Source organism: Mytilus edulis, chromosome 5 (assembly GCF_963676685.1).
Source record: "Mytilus edulis chromosome 5, xbMytEdul2.2, whole genome shotgun sequence".
Classification (NCBI taxonomy): domain Eukaryota; kingdom Metazoa; phylum Mollusca; class Bivalvia; order Mytilida; family Mytilidae; genus Mytilus; species Mytilus edulis.
This window is the reverse complement of record NC_092348.1, coordinates 66,663,246-66,688,065: the sequence shown is the minus strand read 5'-3', so window position 1 is coordinate 66,688,065 and position 24,820 is coordinate 66,663,246. Positions and strand designations below refer to the sequence as shown.

General features: G+C 31.4%; 1 protein-coding gene across 1 annotated transcript; it reads right to left on the bottom strand.

Moving 5' to 3' along the window:
* Positions 1 to 1,860: 1,860 nt before the first annotated feature.
* On the bottom strand, positions 1,861 to 24,114 carry LOC139525200 (uncharacterized). The gene is made up of 6 exons (XM_071320390.1): positions 24,054 to 24,114; positions 23,098 to 23,331; positions 19,962 to 20,210; positions 4,097 to 4,342; positions 3,231 to 3,476; positions 1,861 to 2,678 (listed from the first exon to the last, which is right to left on the bottom strand). Exons 1-6 carry the CDS (start codon positions 24,112 to 24,114, stop codon positions 2,428 to 2,430), a joined length of 1,287 nt encoding a protein of 428 aa, XP_071176491.1. The 3' UTR covers positions 1,861 to 2,427.
* Between the last annotated feature and the right edge of the window lie 706 nt (positions 24,115 to 24,820).

Genomic DNA, 24,820 nt, shown 5'->3' with positions numbered 1-24,820 from the left:
TGCTACACAGAAATGCCCTTTTTGTTAAAGTTACCATCAAGAGACAACAGACACAAAGCACCTGAATATACTGTTAGCTAGTTCAAAGCCAATTACAACTTATAAATAATTCATTTATCCCAGACTAAAGTATCAATCAATGCATATCCAACGGATTTAGTTTAAAGACAACGAAACTCATGTCGAAACCAATGTCCTTGTGTTATGCCAAAACATAAGTGCACATTGTCTATCGACAGGAAGGGACATACTGAGTGTATCTTTAATTTCAAGTTCACTTCGATATATTAAATGTAAGTGATCACTGAATCTATTATTATTAAGAGACAATACATCATCAATATACCGAAAGATAAAATTAAAAGACTGGGCTAACTTCTTTTCTCCTTTTTCAAAGGCAAAATCAATATAATATAAAAAAGAAGATTTGGTATGATTGCCTATGAGACAGTTATCCACAAAAGACCAACATAACACAGAAATTAACAACGATAGGTCAGAGTACGGACTTCAACAATGAGCAAAGGCCATACCGCATAGTCAGCTTTAAAAGGCCCCGAAATGACAATGTAATCAATTCAAACGCAAAAACTAAAGGCCTAATTTATGTACAAAAATTCAACGAAAAACAAATATGTAACACATAAACGACAACCACCGAACAACAGGCTCTTGACTTGGGACAGGCACATACATAAAGAAGGTGGCGGGGTTAAATATGTCTTTTTTTGTTGCCAACTCAATATTGAAACAATAATGGAACTATAAACAAATGTCATACAAGTTGTATGATTAGCTAGCTACAATTCCATTTGGTTCAAAGCTATGTATAATTCCAAATCTCTATCCGAAAAATACTAATACAATATCAGGTTAACGTTAGTTGAGTTTCAATTATACCGTTAATTGATAGCATTTGATTTTGTCAGTTTTATTGATTTTCTTTTTAAATTTGCCTTTGAATTTGGTATTTTTGTTAAATGTGATTTCATAAGTGTTGCAATCCCCGCTGTCTCAACTGACTAACGACATGTTTAGCGATCTTAGAACTAGATACAAGAATAATTGTCGAATCTTTTATGCAACCGATTGTGCTATTCAATATTGTGATATTCACGAGTAGACTTAGCTTGATCTGAAACGGACATTTTAGTCTTAAACATGTTGAATTCATCTAAAAAATCTTTCTTATCATTTTGTTTTCACATTGAGGTGTTGTGCATGCATAACAGAAAACGTGTAACCTTCGATGCATCTGGTGCTCCTCGTTTTGGAGGACAGATGACTCTCACAAATTTTGCTTGTATTTCGACGTGGATTTTTTATCGATTGAAGAGAGTTCAGCATCACACACAAGTATCGGCTTCAATAACTTTGTTAACACAAGTAGCAGATCAAAGTGGTAGCACACTAATTTAATATGTTAAAAACGTTTAAGAAAAAAATCACACGATGAAGATATACATTTTACGATGATGGTGAGTCCAAAAGCTTAAACAGTTCTGATTAGAAGTGTTTTGTCTACCATTTTCTATCTTAACAGGTTAAGGATGTTCGCTACTCTGTTTGAAAATAACAAGCTTTTTGAATGACTGTAATAAATTGATAGTATATAAATAACGAAACTAAAAAGGTAAAAAAAAAAAAAAAAAAAAAAAAATGGAGGGTTAAAACCAATTCAAAATTTAAAGGGTTAAAGGCAAAAATTAAAAAAATAGAGGAGCAAACATCCTTAAGTTAAAAGGTTTTAAGTTGTTTCTTTTCTGTCTGTCTTGTAAACTTTTCGTTATTGGATTGGTGCATAAAGCAGACCGTTGTTTCTTTTTGAATTGGTTTTAACTTATATGTTTTTGTGTGCTTGTTTTCGAGATATAAACCATTGAAAATTTGACGGGAAATAATTTCTTTCTAGATTTTCACACATTTAACATTGGCACCTTTTTGTTTCAAAAACTATGAAAAAAAACCAAGTATTTTATAAAATTTCAAATATGGCTCTTTAAACTTAATGTTTTAAAATTATGAAAAGAAAAGTGAGGGTTAGTGGGCATTTCTTTTAATGACAATACATGGATAAAACCAGAGGATTCCAAAAATCTGGCAAAAATTAAAAAAATAGAGGAGCAAACATCCTTAAGTTACGTTTTTGGAATATTATTATTAATATGGTTTACAATGTACAATTATACATATTATCTACATATAATTGCAGTGAGTATTTTTAAAATAGTAATGTTTATAAGTTTTGTTATAAAAAAAACGTGGAACGACTTGTGATATTTCTGTCTGTCTTGTTCACTTTTCGTTATTGGATTGGTGCATAAAGCAGACCGTTGTTTCTTTTTGAATTGGTTTTAACTTATATGTTTTTTACAGCGTACATTCGTCGCCATTGAAATTAAACAAAATTGACCTCCATCAAATTTTCTATTGAATAAAAAATACATTTTTGTCACTGTCTGGTTGCAAAGATGGATGAGTTCCATTCGGGCTTTTACCTTTCAGTAAACAGACATTTGTTTTCTTGACATATTCTGCTGCCGTACAGACTGTCTTGGTGATGCACATTGTTGTACACTCAATGTTACTTTTTGCTACAGACGTGTATATGACAGGACCTAAGTACCTGTACCCGATATGACCACAGGCATAGGCAGTTTTAGTTTTGCTTTCCAAACCTGAAAGATAAAATAATCCGGCATTTCCAGTCAATTTTGATCGGAATCGGGGGTTAGAACTAATGTTAGTGTTGACAGGCTAATATAGTTTTGATCATTTCATGTAAGCCCATGTTTGTCATATATTACGTCCTTTTTTAAGTAGTAGATATTCCCGCCTGTACATTTTTCAATTTCAGCATTCCCGATGAAGGTTAATTCAGAAATTCGCGTCAAATGCACAAAACATGATTAAGTGTTATTTGAATGTTTCTTCTAAGAGCAAATCCCGTTTTGTTTTCCATTCTGCACTGCAAAAAAAGAAGCCATGTTATCAATCACTTGCAAATAAAACAGACATACTGGTTTTTTTTTTTAATGGTTTACCTTTAGTAATTTTTGGGGCCCATATAGCTTGCTGTTCGAAGTGAGTCAAGGCTCCGTGTTGAAGGCCGTAACATGACCTATAATGGTTTACTTTATAAATTGTTACTTGGGTGGAGAGTTGTTCCTTTGTCACTCATACCACATCTTCTTATATCTATAACTTTTGAAGTTAATTAATATTATTACCTGACTCTAAATGGCTATTACTTAGATTCCCATATACTTCTAATTCACAAATTACTAAAGGTAATAGATCACGTCGTTTTATCCTGACAAACCGTCCGCTTGTGTTAGGTGGACAAGTTATAGTGATTTGCTGAACTCCTGTAGGTTGATATTGACAGTGAAATATATTACCAATTGCGAAATTATTCCAACGATTACATGTACCTGGCGAAATAACTTCAACATCAAAGTTTGCTAGAGTATCAACTGAAAATAAAATATATATAGGAATAAGTTGACTATGATCGTAAACGAGTTTTTGTGACAGCTATTCACAAAATCAGTATAATGAAAGTGTAATATCAACAACATATTAAGATTGTGTTGTGTTTTTCTTTAAACATTTGAGTTTAAATGTATTAAGTGAAGGAAGACAGTTTTTTCTGTAAAGAGTTTATTCTTATTCGTTCTATTGGTTGCTATAGATTAGCATTTGAATTTGACAGTTGTAACGGACGTTTAAAATTCAATGCACTCCCCTATTTGAATTCTCCTTAGAGATCGGCATTTCGGGTAATACTTTTTTCAAGTTCAAAAAAACCCTCAGAAAACGACTCAAATAAAGGAGGGGTGAAATAAACATGAAAAAGACAAACAGACACATAATAGTATACAAGACACAACATAGAAAACTAAAAACTAAGCAACACAAACCCCACCAAAAACTGGGGGTGATCGTAGGTGCTCCGGAAATTAAGATATGCAAAATTTTATAAACGTAATGTGTAACATAATGGTAATATATTATTATTATTATTATTATTATATATTATTAGGTTATATACTGATAAAAAACTGAATTAGTTCACGCGTAATCCATTACTTACCACAACAGTCTGTCCGTCCATAAATATATGTATAATCAATAGTATAAACATCCTGAAGGTCAACTGACCACCATTCCTGTTTATCTTCAACGTGATCTGTATGTGCACAGAAAAAATCTCCGTTCACCCAATCATGTATGTATCCATCAACGGCATAGTCCGAGTCACAACATTCATAATGTGGCGGCTCATACATGGAAGAAAGCTCTGATGGTTTCTTTAATGCAATGTTTACAACTGAAAAGGCTTCAAAAACAAAAATACTCTTTGACATCAAAACGTTTAAACACTGAATCATGCAACCATTACCGATAAAGATAAGAAAAATAATTTTGGGGATTTTGCTTGTTTTGTGAGGTATTTTATCCTTTTTTTCGCATCCGAGGGTTTTGTCATTGTCATTATCAATATTATTAATATAATAATTTTTATTATGCTTATAATATAATTTATCAGTTAAATGTGAATAGTCTTTTCTTATCATTGGTGGCGTTGTTGACTTATTGGAACATTTCTCGTTTCAATTATCCTTTCTATTTTGTCTATATTTTATACTTAAATATTAAAAACACAGAAATTATTTTTTCTTCAAATAAAGTTTTTTTTTAGAATAGAATATATTTTAAATACAATGTGCTTCATTATAGTAATACATTACCACTTGTAGTATATAGATAAAACAGTCCTAACACATGTTTGTACATCATGATCACCTGGTGTTTTCACTACATAATTTGATATTATTTTACGAGTAGGTTTAAAATAATCAATATCGTTTTATCATGCATCAATGTACATAGATATAAGAAGTTGTGGCATGAGCGCCAATGAGACAACAGTATATTAACATTTAAATGTTTCTTTATACCTTTGAGATTTAAATGTCACCTCGAAATTTCCGCCTCTTATGCAAATGAATGGATATACGTTTGAGCAGTGCAGTTCTAAGTCTTTCTGATTAACCATTCCGTGTGGATACTGATGAAATACGTATTCTGTCTTTAATAGATAATTAAATGTGTTCGACACAATATATTTTTGAAAAGAGTTTACGTGTAGTGAATGACAAAGTCTGCAAATGTAAAACTGATCCCCGGAAATGATAGTCGGTTAAGGTGTCAGACCACCAATTACTCCCTCCAATTTAGAAAGTAGTCCTACTTTGACACAAAATAGTGCTTTTGATGTCATTGTTTACTTAAACTAACCAACAAATATGCAGAAATGAAACTTTTGGTGAAAGGGAAATATATTTAGACCATTTTGAGCCAAAATTCACTTGTCTATGAGTTTGCATTAAAAATTCAGGATTAAGGCGCTACATAGTACACTAATTTAAGATTTCCAGAAAACCAGGAGTTATTTTGGTAGTACCTGTCTTTTCAAAATCAGAAATTTGTTACAAGACTTTAAACATTGGTTGAAAATTGACATATAGGAAGGTGATACATGTACAATTCAGGATATACCTGGTTTCCTTGAAGTTAAACTTAAGGTAAAATATTTAGAAAGCTGTGAAAATTGCAAAATTTGGTTGAACAGATAGGGATTTTTAATTGGTGGTCTGACACCTTAAAACAAAATCCGTGACCTAATTCACAAAAACAGATCATTTTATGATTTAATACTTAAATTATCTTTTTTCTATTGTGATTGTTTTATATATAATTCCCTTTGTGAATATAGCTTTATATGTTTTATATCAATGTAATATTGGTTTAATTCGGTCGTTTCAAAAATCATTTTCAAATTGAAGGTTTATTTTATTAATCTAACAAGTATTCTTAATTTGTGTATATTGTTGTTTATCACATCTTATAAATTACATGTATAGTTAATAATAATCTTTATTTGTCATATAAGTAACATTATACTTGTATAGTAAAATATATTCATGATTTTAACAATCTGATGTAAACAGAGACAATTTGGATCGTAACATACGTACATGTATAAAGTATGTTAAACTGTTAAACTATTACCTTCATTGTTAAATGTATACTAGTATGGAATTGAATTCAAATATTATCAAGGGAAATAAAAAAACTGGTCGGATTAAGTGTGTGTATGTTTATATTTTAGTGATTAATGTCTTTTTTGTTGTGTAAAATAGTTTCTATCATATAGATGTTTTCTTATTCTTCTCTGCTGTCCAGCAGGTTTCTAACTCCGTTTTTTAAGAAACAGCTGCACCTTGGGCGTATAATACGCCTGTAGCGTTTTCAAAGAATAAAGTTCATTGTCTCATGGGTGCTACTTTTTATCTATTTCTTGCATAAATAGAAATTTCACTTTTCGCACTGCACGTGGTGTGATACGAAAATTTGATATGAAAATATGCGTTAATTTGATTTGCTTATACAGCAGTATAAGATGATTATATTACGGCAGTTCCATTGGATATTCGTTAGGTAACTGATGACCTTCAAAGGTTTCTACGATGTAATTTCGTGTGCAAAATACTAGTCAAAACGATTTGCGGAATTTTTAACACAATGAGAGTGTTGGCCATAAGACAATTAGGTTTAATAACTTGTGAGAATGGGCTATCGCTTGATATCAACTCTCGTTAATTACTTCCAGCAGTAAAAAAGGAGGTTACCTTAAATTATAAAAACCAGTCAGCAAAGTGTCATGAAAACATTGTTTGATAACTGTAAAATAACCCCCTTTTAGCTGACCTGGCCCAAAAGGGTCAAGTGAGCTTTTCACATCACTTGGTGTTCGTCGTTGTCTTTTGTCGTCGTCCGTTAACTTTTACAAGAATATTCTCCTCTAAAACAACTGGACCAAGTTCATTACAGATAGAGACAAATGTAAACAGCAAGAACTTTCTGTATAGTAATATATACAAACAAGTCATCATCACTAAAACAGAGTATTTTGTCATGAGTTCTGTCCTTTGTTTAATATGCACTGATGCATATAGACCAAGGTGAGCGACACATGATTGTTAGAGCCTCTAGTTTGTAAAATTCCACAACTCGGAAACGTTTAGTCTTAAATTTATAAAATTCAAAAGGGATATAGATATAAACAATTCATCGAAGTTTCATGTAAATTGGTTAGAGCGTTAAGAAGATATTGTTCGACATGCTGACGACGGACGAACGGGCAACGGTAAACCATAATACGTCCCGTATAAAAATTCCAGGATTCAACACGAAAATTGTTATTTTCTGTGACAACAAGACAACAAAAGGAACATGAAATGAAGTTTAAAAGACTATGAGTCGCCTGCACTATGTTATAAAGACATTTATATAAAGGGTCCAATAATTTCTAATTTAATACTGGAAAGTTGTGGTAGAACGTTTTCCAAACAGAAAAATTACATTTAATTGAAAAAGGTTAATTTTGATCAACGTATTAATATGATAGTATGATTTTTTAAGAGTATATTATGATAATTTCATTCATAAAATTAAAGTTATAAACTAGAAAAGTATTTTTTTAAAGTCAAGAATACCTTTTTTGATTTTAAAATTTGTTTAAAAACACGGAGAGTTTCACATTTGCTCCCATAAAAGCCAATATTAAGCACTGAATATTTTGGTTAAATAGAAGGAAATTGTGCTTTCTGTTGCATAAAACATGTTAAGAATTCAAAATAAGATGGGTAGTCATGGGAAAAAACTAGTATTATTACGAAATATCAGTTAATTAACTTGATTGCATGTTTTATCACTCGAAAAAGCCCGATCTACACTCGATAAAAATGGACAGATTCACTCGAACAACCGCGATCCTAGCAGGACACTATACCTACCGTGAGTAAGTTATAAAAGTCTTACTCACGGTAAGTATATAACTTTATGTCAAATGAAAAAAACCCAACGATTTAAGAAATAAACGAAAGCAAAAATAATAGACAGCAGCAAACGACAAGAACTGAATTGCAGGTTCCTTACATGGTCCAGGCTAATACATAATGTGGCATCCTTAAAGATGTTGACGAGCAATAACAGTGTTGTAAAAGCACAATATATTTACAAATTGTAAAACGACACGTTGAAAAAGGCTTCACTCTCCATATCTACCTTAAGCCAACTCACAAAATTTTTAAAGACACAAAGTACTGATTTTAGATTACTTGCAGTGACTGATAGCTAGTTTTTGTGTCTTTTGTACTATTATTTGTATGCTTGTCCTTTTATTTTTAGCCATGGCGTGGTCAGTTTATTTTCTATCTATGAGTTTGACTCTTCCTCTGATATCTTTCGTCCTTCTTTTAAACAGCAATAACAATTAAAAACCAACTTATCAATCAATTGTAATCAAATTCTGACATTTAAATTCTCGAAGAAATCTTGTGTTTACTTTTTTCTTTAATACAAATCAGAAAGTATATTGTTATACAATATTACACTTTTCTTACATCGAGAATACATGTCTTATAAGAACGACGTCGCAGTTAGCATTTCCGTGTTGACATTTCTTCTTTTGTTCAGTCATCATCTTAAAAAAAAAACTCTATTTACAAAGTGCAACCTATAACAATTTTCTAGAGTTTACAGTCTTATTAAGCTTGCAGTACATTCCCAAGCAATTTTATTAACGCAATAAAATCCTATAATTTCTTTCTCCAAATTCTAAAGCAATTTAACTGTATAACGATAAGTCTATGCATAAAATACAAAGATAAATAACACACATAGTTTCGTAATTCAATACCTATCAGCTAGTATCATGACGATCCGTCAGAGTACACATTTGGCAGGGAATTATAACTTGCAAAAAATCAGGAAAAACTTCCTACATCAGTTTTTCCTGTTGTCCTTATGTTTTCTACGTTACTTGTATTATATCTTCGAAGAGTAATACTTTTGTCGTCTATTATATATTGTTGCATCATCTGACTTTTCGCTGATCCTTTAATTTCTATTTCAACAAGTGTGGAAACAGATCAGTGTGGATAGTAGAATGAAATTCAAAACAGTGTGGCTGTGGCCATTGATTGACACATTAAATGCATCCATTGACTGGGACAATTTACGTAAACGTTTGTCTGTAACGACCACTGTTCACGACGTACCTACGATAGACATTTAAACTGTGGGGTCACCAAAGGTTTCTTAACGCCTTTAATTATAAAATAATTCAAAAAATTAATCAGGAATAACCTTTATGTTTTGATTTATATAATTGATATAAATCAAAACATCGTGTTATTTCTGATTAGTTTTTCGAATTACTTTATTAAGGTGTTGAGAACCTTTGGTGACCCCATAGTTTAGGTGTCTTTAAAAAGTACATAGTGAGCCAATCTAATTAAAATTAAATCCTTTAATTGCTCCTGTTCTGATATGTCGCGCATCCGATAATATCAAAATTAATTTCTAAACTGAGAATGGTCCCTTTCTTATGTAAATTGATCCTTACAGACAATCGCGACATATCAGAACAGGAGCAATTAAAGGATTTAATTTTAATTAGATTGATAGTGAGCAGTAGTTGTTACATACAAACGTTCACTAAATTGTCCCAGTCAATGGATGAATTTAATGTGTCAATCAATGGCCACAGCCACACTGTTTTGAATTTCATTCTATGTTACTTATAACCATAAGATATATTCATAGAAACAATTTCTGGATGAAGACGCAATCCTTAAATAACGATACTGGGAAGATCCTGGAAAGTGTTATGGTAAATCATGAGAGATTTATTGTACGACGTGTTAACGACTGACAGATCTAGATGGTCAGACAACGGTATACAATAATTCGTCCGTCTAAAACACAGTTGTATAAATAAAGATAAAGCTGAAATCTTGAATCTTTACCTTTTTTTAAGTTTGTCTGATGTTTAATTTGGTTGAGAGTTAAAAAGTACTACTTTCAACGGAACTGTTAATCTGGCCGGGGTAAAGTAATTGCAGGAAACCTACAAAAAATAAAAAAAATCTTCAATTATTTTTGTGACTTAATACACTGACCCCTGTAATTAAGTGACATGGGATGATTCCAACTCCCCCCCCCCCTTACAATTTCTTTTTGGTCAAGCATAAATTATCCCTTTTGCACTACACTCGTCACTTGGTTCCCGCCCAACACTCAATTCCCTTAAATCTACCTCCAACTAATTCCCTGACTGCTATCCAAAATGGCAGATCTTGGGGTTAGGGGGTATTGTGTTTGAATCCCCCTTTTTTGGACGATCAATGCATTTGAAAAGGAAATATGTTTGGACCCCCTCTTACTAACTCCTAGGTTGACAACCCATTTTAGAAATAGTACTTATGTAATAGAATAGCAATTGCGGACCGTTAATGAACAATTCCCTTCTAGAACATGCAGATGAGGCGGATGTAAACCGTTGTTTGCATTGCATTTTGTGAGGCTTGAATATCAAGTACAAACAAAGTAAATTCTAAGATGTGATGTATAATATAATGTTCATTTAAGCCATGAAGGATATTGATTCAAGACACTGGTAATACTGGTAGTACAATTCATAACATAAAGACAATATTATACAGGAACAACAACATAAACATATTTATTCTAAAGAGACGATAGACATTTCACAGCTTCTTTGTCTCTGAAAACGAACTTTAATATATCATTCACACGTTTTTCAACTTATAAATTCGACGTTTAATCAGAGACCTGACTGCTATGACCAAATCTGACAAATAGTCCAGTTATTTCTTAAGTATCAAGTCCGTTCGCTAGTCCAAATAATCATTGTAATGATTGGTACAAGTCAAATCGGCACCCATAGAATAAGTCAAATCGCCACCTGGTTAAATCGGCATCTAGTCAAATCGGCACTCATTTTAAGTCAACTTTTCTCGTTTAGCCCTACTCTGGTGGTCATCTATGGATTCAAAAATTACTTTGAAGTTATCTTTCCAATTACAATTTATTTTTTTGGGGTCTCCTTAACTTAAGACCATGAGATAACCTTTCGGAAATTATGTAATGGTCACTAGTAATAACATGGTCAGTGGGGCTGAAATATACGCGAGTGGGAACAGTCATATGTTGGAGGGGTCTTTTCCTCATTAATCTTCTAAATACAATTAATTATCTATTAAACTGAGAACTTTAAACATTTAATCTAAATAAAATTCTATAAACAAATGTCGACCGTTCTAAAATATTAAGTTGGTTAACCAATTATAACAGTGGTTAATTATAAAATAATTGGAAATAGACAAGACACTTTCGATTTCAGTTTACAATGATTATTTACTTTCTTCGTGTAAACATCATTCAAAAAAGGAAACTTTTGTAAGTACAACGTAATGGTCATTGAACATTCATTAATTTCTTGTTGATAATGAAAATATCTCTTTAAAAATTTAAGAATACAGTCGTAACACAAAGTGTCGTTTTCTTTTATGTAGTGAGAGTTTTAACTAGCTATTGAACCAGTTTTAATATTCTATTTTCTACATAAAGAAATGCCTGTACCAAGTGTGGAATATGACACTTGTGTTCCATTGGTTTGGTGTGTTAGTGATTTGATTTTTAAATGTTTCGTTTGGAATTTCTTTGGAGTTTGATTTTATTGTTATTTCACCTTTTACAGAGATCATATTATAACATTTTATCCTATAATATATAATTAAAAGCTTATCAAAAGGCGTCGATATCGATAAGTTTAACACTGTATGAATACAAAAGCTACTTAAATATAGTAACAGCCCAATATAAGAATAAACTATAAAAAAGAAGAAAATGACATGCGTGCTTAAATACAAAAAAAAAAAAATCCATACAAAACGTTGGTAATCAGCAGGTAATAATATGATTGTAATTGAAAAGAAACATGATTACATAAACCTGAGTTGTTTTGCACTGCAATCTATCCAATTATTATTACTACTAATTAATTGTTATTAAAATGTTGAATCTGAATCTGTTTATACATTGCAAAATATAATTGATTGATAATGGCTGTAATTGACCTGTGTATTGTACTAATGAAACTATTCAGCTTTTCCAGAATCTAGTTATGAGACTGATTAACTTAAAAAGTGTAGTGTCAAGGGTTGAAAATTAAAAACTGACAACTGAATCAAAAGGACCAGTAATTGAACGAATTACGTAATCACTAAAACATCCAAATATATTTTTACACCTTTAATATTTAATTTCAAAATTTTATATATGTATTATTACAAACGTTAATTATAAGTTCTTTGAAAGTAATCGAGAAACTAGTTAAATACTGAAACATATGTTGTTGAATACTTACTATAGGCACAGAGGAAACGATGTCTTTTCTTAGTTTTGTTTTGTTTAGTTGAGGCAACCAATACAAGAAGAGACATTCATAATATCCAGAAGAGATTATACGACGAGTGCAACATGTGGAGCAGGATCTGTTTACTCTTCTGAATCACCGGAGATCATCCCAAGTTTTTTGTAGGAGTTCATGTTGCTTAATATTTAGTTTTCTATGTTGTATCTTTTATACTTTTACTTGTTTTTTTCCTTTTAAGCCATTGGGTTGTCAGTTTGACTTCGATCTATGAGTTAATGTCCTTCTGGTATTTTTCTCCCTCTTTTTAAAACAGCGATGAGGGTATGATATGATTATTTAATATTGTCTGCTAAGTCGGCCGGTACAAACACAAATTGGTTTGCGAGTACTTGAATATAAGAGTAGATGTGGTTTAATTTCAAATGAGACAACTCTTCTCAAAAGACCGAGTGACATGAAATAAATAACTATATATCATCGTACGACCATCAGCAATCAGCAAAGCCAATACCACATACTAGTATTCAGCTGAAGTTTGTTTCTTATTCTAGAAATAGCTACTCTTTTTAATTATTTCTTATTTATTTTCAGAATGGGATATTCGAATATCGACAACAATCATACATTTATTCAAGTACGAATCCATATGTTTTTCATCAGATTTTTTCTGTTTACACCAATTGATCTAAGAGCGTCTTTTGTGACCCGATGAAACTGTTTCTAATCTATTTTCGATAAAGGACGATATCGTGGTCCTTTTTAAAAAAGTTTTTAACCTCTCGGTCTTGAACGACATTGATGTCCGCGTAAAAACATGGACATTTGGATCGTACTCACGTCTGCAGTTAGTGACGCATAATGCAAAATCAAACTCCTGCTGTTTTATTTATGTAAACGAAATAATAGGTTGTTCTGTTTTATCACAATATAGAGCTCGAGGTATAAAAGATTTTAAAGTAGAGCCATAGAATACACTTGAAACATGAATGAAATCAATTCCTCTGTTAATATATTTAATTTTCAGAAAAAGCCGTTTATGATCTTTAGTTTAAATTGTTTTAGATATAGTAAAAGTGTAGAATTTTGCTCGCTTTTACAACAAACCTGTTATTTGTAGACTTCCGTCTTTACAATATCTTTAAAGCAAAGCATTCGTATACTCTTTCATTGCACAAATTATGCATATTTACTTGACCAATACAATAATAATGATGTATGAAGATTACTAAAATTCATCTGGTCCGGAAATTGGAAGTAAAACTTATATCGGGTGGTTACGAAAACACAAATGTATACCATTTGAATATGCAGCAATTTCATACTTCGTGTCAGCAGCTCTTATGCAATTGCCTCATCATGCCTAACCTTATCATGCATAACCTTATCATGCCTCACCTTTCTAGCTGTAACATGTATCATATGATTCCCACTTCGATTCTGCTTTAAGGTTAATATTTGCAAAGATAACATACACAAATTGAGAGAATGATAATTGAGAAATTACTTTTGACAGATCAGACACACGAAACAAGGTATCGTAATCAAATAATTAAAGTTACTAGTATCCGAAGGAAAAAAATGTCATCTGTATATCAGTTAAATGACAAAACGAATAATGTATTTCTTTTATTGCCAAGATTTTGTAAAACCTGTTCCCGACCAATATCAAAAACTGACTAGGATGCCATGTAATTGCAAACGAAATCCTGTCTAGGTTAACATGGCCATATAAAGATATTTCGTTACCTGTATTTATAGGCTAATACTGGTGTTTTAGAACGATTGTTTTGCAAAATATTAACAGAAATACTTAACACGTCTCATACGCCCCAAAATAAAGAAAATAAAGTCACAATACAAACAAATTTATTCCTTAAATATAAATATTTATAAAATTATTCATACGTACAGAAAAACATAAACATGTTTAGAGGATTTAGATATTATTTTTACTCATCAATCCATTCAATATATTAAGCATGATCAATTAAGAGACAGTAGAGCCAACTTATAAGAACGTATAATATCTAAAAGCAAAGCGTATCTTATTTGTGTAGTAGGATAATGCAATGTGTTGTATATGAAATCACTAAGTAATTTATATAAAATGCTTTTGTATTGAAACTTATTTAGATGAAAACAAAATTCAAATTTGTGCTGATTATGCGCTGATTGTGTGTGAAAATTCATCAGGTCGACTGCTGATAGCTTAGTGTGTCAGCTTTTTCTGGATGTACACATGAACGGCATCATTCAAAAATAATCATAATTAATACTCTTTAGGAAAATTGCAAATCAGTTTGCTGAATGTTTTCAATGCAATATTCCGATCCGCCGAGGTTAAAACAAACGTAGATTTTCACATATGATTTATTTTCTAAATGCTATAATATTACATTTCGAAACTAAATAACAAAATCATGATACTATTTTATCATGTAACTTTATAGTGATCAAATTTACCAGACTTATAATTTTATACTCCAGACGCGCGTTTTGTCTACATAAGACTCATCGTTGACGTTCAGATCAAAATAGTTATAAAGCCAAAGAAGTACATAGTTGAAGAGCATTGAGGACCCAAAGTTTAAAAAGGTAATGTAATTGATGAATTTCGAAGATCAGGTTTTTGATAGGAAAACTTACAACTTTTAAGTTTATTCTTGTTGCTTTTTCTTCTTTTTATTGCTATGTTTTCACTTGATGTTCTTTCAAGTCGGATCAAAATATAGTAAAACCCTTATAACCAAAAAATGTCAATAGACTTGCCTTGTTCTCACAACAGAAGCCTTCGACAGACTACCGATTTAATTGTCATATTGTTACTTTGCTCAGAACAATCACAATTAATAAAACTTTGTATGACATGTTACAAGTAAAATAACAATAACAAAATGTTTTACAACAAGCTTTACCCTCGCTTGTATGACATTCGCATACATTTTCATTATATTTGCAAAATGTGTGTGCAAAAAAGACATAATACGTACACATATCAAACATTGTGTTATTATCTTAATATATATAAAGGAACAACCATGTCAACAAAGAAAATAAAAAACACTGCTAATAGACACTCAAAAGACAAGTTACATAAGCAAAAAATTAAAATAAATGAAGAATATCAAAATGACCATAGCACAATACCACAATGGTGATGTGTTTAAATGCCGAGCCATGTCAAAAGGATGTTAAAAAAACCACAAAGGTTAAAGATACACAATTGCAAGGATCGATGAAGTGGACTTCAATTTAACTTAAAAGTTCCTCCGAAGTCAAAAAGGAATACATATGGTTTAGGGGTAAGTTATGAGCTGCTTAGAAGATACTAACGATATATTATATGCATATAGTATATGTGAGGCGGACATGAAGACTATGAAGATTAGGTGCATCGACAATGTCTCGTCTTTCTCATCCCAAATATCAAACGCCTAAAGTATACGAATAAAATGTTATATTCAAACGTAAAAACGTAAACACAAAAAATGAAGGTAAAATGTCAATGTCAAATAAAGGTCTCGATGATATTCGACACACCGTGGTATGTTAATACACCTTCCTGCCAGACATTATGTATATGCCAATGTCAAATAAATGTACCGATGATATTTGACACACCGTCGTATGTTTATACACCTCTCTGCTAGACATGATGTATAGATAAATGTCAAATAAAGGTCCCGATGATATTCGAAACACCGTGGTATGTTAATACACCTTCCTGCCAGACATTATGTATATGTCAATGTCAAATAAAGGTCCCGATGATATTCTACACACCGTCGTATGTTAATACAGTCACCTTCTTGCTGGATATTATGTATATGTCAATGTCAAAAGATCTAGAATATGACAAAGAGAATAGAAACCAGAGAAGAACAACTAGTATAAAACATGATAAATTCCTTTGTTGATTGGGAAACCAAATAAAATATTTTCAAAAGAAAAATAGTAAAAAATAATATGATCTTGATATTAAAATATTTTATATATTGTTTGTCTACTTAGCATTTAATCGATATATAAGTTAAGGTAAGTTAACCTTAATGAGTAAGACAATATTTCTATTGCACGACGGGTAACTTGTACTTCATATTAGTTCCCGTTGTCTGCTTTATGTTTGTGTCCGAAGCTGTCTTTTAGACTCGAACACTTTATTTGGTTTGGGATACTTATATCTAATAACCTGAAAATATCATTGTATTTAAAGAAACGTTATATTAAACTTGAAAGTAAAGCAGTTTGTTATCAGTTGTATTGCAAAAGATTGTTGCGATATAAGTTTTATGTTTAAATGACGTCATTAATTGCTGATTCTTGATATCTTTATTAATGCCTAAAATCAACATAAATTGTTTCCACTAAACAATCCTATTGAATAAGAAATACTTGTTTGTTGTTGTCTGGGTACAAAGATGACTGCGTTCCATTGAAACATTCTTCTTTCAGTGTACATATGTTTGTGTTCTGGTCATACTCTGCAGCAGAACATAAAGTCTTCGTGATGCACGTACTTGTACACTGAATTTTACTTTTCATTACAGATGAGCTTAAAACAGGACCGAAATATCCGTATCCGATTTTTCCACATGCATAGATAGTGCTTCTCAAACCTTAAATAGAAAAATTAACTTTGTTTTAAACTTAATTTTATATGTACATAATATTTAGAAATTAAAAAAAATGTTACAATATTGGGTTTTCAGTCCGATCCATAAAAATACACCCGTCAGTACACACAGCTTTTAGTCACCATAAAATTATAAGGACATACTGTGTTGCCAATGGGGAAATATTCACTAAAGACAACAGGAATGACTGTACACTTATGATGAATCATGAAAGTAATTTTCGAAAATTCATAAAAACAGTTTTGGTCTTATTACATTATCTAGTATACTCAATTTAATATACCGTTCAAATTGTTATACATTCATTTCGTTATTCCATAGTATAATGTTTATTATATTACACCAGTCACCATAAAAGTATAAGGCTATACCTTAATTAATTAATTATATGTTTCGTGTTTCTCATTGATTTGCTTCATCACGTGATTTGTAAAATATGTTTTTTCTTTTTTCACTATATTGAAAAATTATATTGACTCCATGTTACTAAAATTATTAACATCGAATTAAAATCATTTCTAAACATAGAAACATCGAGTCAATATCACTTTAAACAAGCATTCTGAGAGTATTGCATGACAATACATAGTCCACTCACGGTTTAAAATTCATTGTAATGGAACGAAATTCTTACTTGATCTATAACTTGTCATGGTTTATTTAACTACATAAAAATATCAAGTCAATATCTTCAGTCGTGACGAAAAACCCTGTTGAAAACTGACTATTTAAGTGATTTTGTTTGATGTCCAAGACCATAACTCTGCACAAAATCATCAGACTGCAACAAAATACAAACTTGATCTGTAACTTGTCATGATGTATATTCTACTTATCTTATCAATATGTTCAAGAATGACAAAAAAGTGTTGAAAACTCATTATTTTAGTGAATTTACACATGCCCCGAGCGATGATATTCGTTAATTTTATCCCTCGCCAACACTTCGGATAAATTCAGAAATCATGGCCGAGGTCATTTATAGATTTCAAACAAATCTATCTATGCCTTCCATCCTGAAAGATCTTTACCTGAACGAAGAGAACAGCTAAACTCGTGAATATTGAAGTATTTCTTAAATAAAATATATCCTTTATCAAAAATAGATTATTATCTAAATAAAAGAGTTCACTTCATCCATGTTTTTTTTATAAAAAGCATTCAGAAAATTAGATTATAGAGAATAAAAAAACAGACAGACCTCCAAAAAATGCTTCAAACAATTTACCAAAAAAAGTGAACAAATCTAAAATATCATTTATCAATAAAATATATTTTTTTTAAATCTTTAATTGTTAAAACAAATGAGTTACTTCCCTTTGACCAGAAGTCTAGTAATTAATAAGTAGTTTGTCAAAAATTTAATTCCAGGGAAAGGGTTTTCACTGAACAAAGAGAAAAGCTAAAATCGTGAAATTTGAACTTGACCTGTAACTTGTCATGTTAAACAATACACCAAACATCAAATCAATATCTATAAGTATGAAAAAAAACCTGGAAAACTAATTTGCCGGACTGAGAGATGAACATACAGACAGACGGACAAACAAACAAACAAACAGACAGACATACATACAGACGGACAAACAAACAGACAGACATACAGACGATTGGAGTGCAAACCCTTATTCCCCTTCGACTTCGTCGGTAGGGAACTAATATCAGTAACATTTTTTCAATATCGTTTCCAAAAATAGTAACATCAAGCTCAATATCATTTTCAAACGTTCACTATTTATATATATATGCAAAAGTAATATATAAATTAAAGACTGTCTCTCAGTCAATAAATTAAATATGACTCTGTTAGATTATATTGTACATCGAACATCGTCCTCGGGCAATCATTCTGCAACATGAAACCACAACAATCAATTAAAACTTCAAAGTAGTTACGGATTCCATTGCGGAAGTCCGTTTTTAGAGATAAAGAAGCTGCCAAACTTCTATCATTTCATCACAATAAGCATGTATGTTCCTGTGGACACATTGTTTTGTATGTAAATCGTTTTCCCCAAATTAGTAGCAATATATACCAAGTTCGCCTCCATATGGGCTATACAATTCCCAACTCATTCGGTATTTAAGTACTCACAATTTGTAAAACGTCACAAGAATCTGAGCACAAAGTTGATGAACCAGGGATATGTTTAAGAACGTCGCGGCCTTTTTCTAAGGAATTCAACGGAAGAAAGCAAGACTTTGTTGATATATATTATGTATCGAATCAACTAATAACACAAAAAATAAACCATGGTCTTGAAATATAAATTCAAGGTACTTACTTTGATTATCATCTTAATAATGTTTTATAGAATTCTTTTTTTTTATCTTTGTAAAATATTACTTTTACTGTTTAGTATATGTTTGGTAATATCCATGTGACGTGGCTCGGTACCTATACTTTCCGTCATTGTGTTACTGTACAATGGTAATTTGTTTGTGCTAATTTGCTTCATTTATATGCCTTTTGTTTTTTCATTGTTGATATAGTTTTTTTGTTTTTATACTAAATAAGGGTATTAAACAATGTTGACGGATGTATTTTTTTTACCAATTTTGCATATTTTGTCTGTTTCTTTTGTTCGCAAATCGTAGTCAATATAATGGAATTTCATACGACTGTCATACAAGTCAGAGGTTTGGCTAGCTTTAAAACCAGGTTTTAGCAATCATTTTCTGAATTTTCTGCATAGGAAAATTAAGGAATATGACAGTTATTATCCATTCGTTTAATGTGTTTGAGCTTTTGATTTGGCAATTTGATTAGGGATTTTCCGTTTTGAATTTTCCTCGGAGTTCGGTATTTTTGTTATATTTTTTTTATCTTACTATAACAGCTTTTGCTCAATTGATTATTGTACAATTACAGAAACTCGTGTCACCTAATTCAGACTTTTTTTTAGACTTGCCAGTGGACTTACTCCTAACGTTACATGCTTAAAGACAGTCTTCAACTTAAAATGTATCCAAAATAATAAAAGTGTAACTATGAATTAAATCAATTATTCTACCTGATTCATGGAGGCTGTTTACTAGATTTCCATACACTTCTATTTCACAAATGGTTAAGTATCCCGTATCCCTGCGTTTAATTCTTACATACCTTCCTTTAGTATTAGGAGGGCATTTTACCGTGATTCTCTGACTTCCTGTTGCCTGATAGTGACAATTAATTTTATCTCCTTCCTCTAGATTATTCCAATGATTGCATGTACATGTTGGGAAAATTATTTCAACATCAAAGTTGGCAAGATAGTGAGCTGAGAATAAAATAAATATTAAACTTGAGTATGTAATTGTAACTGAAATTCTACAATAAGATTGTCTCAACGCTAGCCAAATATTCACACAATAAAGTATGTATGGGGGTCATCTTTAACAATTTTCAGCTGTCGGTGAAGTGTTCCGAATAGAAGGAACTGGTTTTACTTCAAGTGCTTTTTTCGTTTTATCAGCTCTTCAACATTTGTTAAGGTTTGGAATTTCAAATAGTTTGGCCTCGAGCATCACTTGTGATACATCAGTTGTCGAAGTGTGCATCTGATGCAGTTAAATTGATACCATTAATGGTATTACTACCAATAGGTCCATACTTCTTCTGTTGAACTGTTAGTCCTAAATATATACCGGGTTCAGTAGCCATGGAATGGAAATACGGATTTTTTCTGTCATTGTTGTGTCTTCCTATTGAAAAGTTCTGATTTGTTGTCCAGGTTCGGATTTATATTTGGTTTTTTTTTTTTTGGATTTAATTCGCTTTTCAAGCAACACTGAAAATACTATAATGGTCGTAATAAGAATCTGGTGCGGTAACACGTACTCTGTAAATGTTATCATTTACCTTCATGTTATGGTCGTGTTTTACTTGTGACTTACACAGATATTTTAAAGTAAATACATCAAACAGAATCACGTTTAACATGTGAAACTGTCAACAAAACTTTAACTGAATATTGAACATTAAACACTATTTATCAAATAAGCAGCTAAAGAGTTCCGACAGTATTGTTTAAACTATAACAATTTAATAAAAAAAAAAGGTGTTATTGTACGGTAATATTATTTACAATCACACAATATTTTGTTTTTCCTGTACAAACATTTTGAATTTTTCGAATTAAAAAAAAGTAACTAAAACACCCAAACAAATTATACACATAACATATAAGGCAAGTTTAAGACTTGTGAAAAAAGACATATCCAAAAAAGTATCTATGCTGTTTATTCGTTAAAATTTTCATATGATTTTAAGACACTTGTAGATATATATGCAGTTACTATCCTCTTGCATTCCACGGGGCGTAAACGCGGAGAGATGCTGGAGTCGTACATTTCTTCTTTTATTTTATTTTTCATATGGGTGGAGATAACGAAATGGGTTCAATATTTCTAATGTCTTTTATATGCTTGTTTCATTAACAATGTCTGAATACCATGCATTTTTTATTTCTTTAATAACTTATTTGTTGAATAATGCGAAATAAAGTTTTTCATTGAGGCTAGCTGTGAACTTAAGTACAGGTCAATCTTAAGTTTTCTATGAAGTTTTTGTATACTGTTTTTTGTCTTTTTGTGTTTTATTCTTGCCATGATGTTGTTTTATTCAGAATAGTTTATTTTTCGACTTATGAGTTTGAATGACACTTTGTTATCTTTCGCCTCTGTTTCATTTTACATTTTATTTCTAAATATACAAATAATTTTCGTGTTATACATGGTCCCCTCTCGAATAACTGATTCTATGCTTTTTAAACAACAGCGTGATAAAATTTTCGATATATCTATACATAGCTCAGACTCATATAATGGCTGTTACTATTTACAGTCCACGTAAGTCAACAAGTATCGTAACCATGTAAACACTATATGGATTTCGTTGAGTTCAAATTGAATTTGAAAAAGAAACTACATAATCGTTATTTTCATTATAATGCATAACAAAAAAGGATAATGCATAAGACCTTAAAAACTATAGAAGATCAAAATAAAATGCATTATCTTGCATTGGCGCATTAACTTCTTGTCAAAACATGACGACGTCAAAACATGACGACATACGCATGAAAACTCTCAAGCTGAAGATTATTCCATTACGTGTACGCTCTAAATTCGGATAATAGTTCTGAGGTACATGTTGTTTCATTTTCTATTCAATTGCCTTATTCGCACATTCATGGATTGCAGAAAGTCGACATGGCGACACACTACTTAGATACGATATGCCATCTGTGGGTTTGACAGTAAATAAAGGACAACAAATTATTATTATAAATGGGTTTAGAATAATAAGAACTGACCAATATGTTATAGTGGCGATTTAAGGAATGATTCACACAAGCATTATATTTATTGGAAATGTGTAGCCTGTATCATACAGGGATCAAAATTAACAGGCATACACCCTGAAATCCTACCTTTGCTTTTTCCCCCAAAATTATCATTTTGTCCTACTAGAATCGAAATTTTTCATTCAAGCCATAGATTTGTTGGAAATTTTCACATGGCCAGGGCCGTTATATTTGTTCATTTTATCCCTCAATAACGCTAGAGATAAAATTCGAATATAACAACCCAGGCCATATGAAAATTTCAAAGAAATCTATGGCTTGCATGAATTATTTCTTAGATTTTATAAATGGGACATATCGTAAACATTTAACGTCAAATTGAACCCTACTGGTGGAAATTTACTTTTAGTTATGATTATTAAAAATCTGTATTTAGGCAGATGTTACTTTTAATGTAATGTACTACTTATAAATATATCATTCGCAGATTTGTCTAACTTCAAAATATCATGTTTCATAATAATTGGGTAGAAGATGATACATGTATGTTAGTTCAAATACTATACTTCTGAAAATCCTATTACGCTAAACGAGCAATCAGTTATTCGAACAACGCTATGCCTTTATTTATCGGCACTTATGCATAGCACATGATTAATCTATAATCAGACAATTTTCAAAAGATTTTATCTGATTTCGGAGGTTTTAGTTGATTTTCACGCTTTTGATAGCGGTATACTACTATTACCTGTATTTAAAACTTCAAAGCGATACAGACATGCATTTGTAATATTTATATATTAATAAAACGTGCTTTATTTGTATCATATAGTAAACCCGAGAACATAATACAACTCACCGCAACAATCTGTACGTCCAAAAATATCTACTTCATTAATGACATAAACATTTTGAAGATCAACTGCCCACCATGACTGCTGATTAGCTACAATGTCTGAATGCGCGCATATAAAAACCCCATGAACTGATCTATATGCATAATCTCCATCAAGGGCATATGACGAGTTAAATGTCCCAAATACAGACGAAAGCTTTGTGGGTTTCCTTAATGCAATATTTGCATCTGCATAAGCTTAAACATAAAATGGCAATTAAATATTATATGTATATAAATAATCAATTATTATTAATATTGATTGACAGAATTAAAAACTAATAAATCTGATCAGTCTCCACCAAAACAGCAAATGTAGAGGTAGTTCATATATAATCACTCCTCCCTTATTTTAAGATAGAATATATAGAAAACTATGTGGGTCTCTTAAATGCACTATTGGCAGCTGCATCAGTTTAAACTAACAAATGCAAATTAATATTATACGTATTTTTGTTTCTTTATATATGTATGACTCTTAAAAATTTAAGAGTCTGTTCTAAGTTGAGGTAAAAGAGGGACGAAAGATACCAAAGGGACAGTCAAACTCATAAATCTAAAACAAACTGACAACGCCATGGCTAGAAGTGAAAAGGACAAACAAACAACAGCACACACGGCACAACATAGAAAACTAAAGAATAAACAACACGAACCCCACCAAAAAACTAGGGGTGATCTCAGGTGCTCCGGAAGGGTAAGCAGATCCTGCTCCACATGTGGCACCCGTCGTGTTGCTTATGTGATAACAAATCCGGTAAATAGTCTAATTCGGTAGCTCACATTCATGAAAGGGAAGGGGATTGTAGTTACGACGTAAGGAACATATCCCATATCATTTGTGAAACGGTTATTCCATAACGGTCAACCAACTCGTGATGGCGTCCGTAAAATTTACGAAGGGATGATTTCAACTTCACCATTTGGAACTCTTGGTTTAATAGCTTCCTTGTGAGCAGCAACCAATTTGAGGTAAATCATATCGCCTTCCAAATATAGTTTCGATTCCTAACATAACTAGAGAGACATTAATTGTCGAAATCCGGATATGGTGTACTAATGTTTGTGGTATACCATCTTTTCCGGAATTTATTGTTTTCTGTTTGGTATTAAATAAATAATTAAGATCCATTTTGTTACAGCTGGGGATTCGTTTAAATGGCAATCACCAATGGCAGTCAGCAGGGTTTAAAAACATCCGCTGGTCAAATGTGTTTTGTTAAAATATACTGTTTCACATTTTTTGTTTTTTTATTGGAAAATGTTGTTTGTGCTGTATTTAGACCCCTCTACCACGAAATTTGTTTTGCATGTAGACGTATAAAAACTGCGGTTTTTATCCATCACAATCATAGGTTTGAACGCTGTTTTCATTTTAGACTTGTTTGTATATATAATATATAATACATTAGTCTGTAATTGATATCTTTAATTCATAATTAGAATTCACTGCAGATTTCAATCCTACAATACATACATATTTAATTTGAATTCTGAGATCTTGTTCCGTTGGTGATATATTTTCATTTTTCGTATATACTCATTCGAATTATTTTAAACAGCAGTACATGCCTTTTTCAAGTCAGGAATATGACAGTTGTTTTCACATCGTTTAAACTTTTGATAAAGGTCTTTCCGTTTTGAATTTTTCGTTAAAATCGGTTTTTGTTTAATTTTATTTTTTATC

Coding starts and splice junctions, on each gene's coding strand:
- LOC139525200 (XM_071320390.1), bottom strand. CDS start 24,114: ATGATTTACCTCAAATTGGTTGCTGCTCACAAGGAAGCTATTAAACCA. Junction 4,343..19,961: donor AAACAGCCTCCATGAATCAG/GTAGAATAATTG, acceptor TTGTTTTTGAAG/CCTTTTCAGTTGTAAACATT. Junction 3,477..4,096: donor TGGACGGACAGACTGTTGTG/GTAAGTAATGGA, acceptor TTTTATTTTCAG/TTGATACTCTAGCAAACTTT.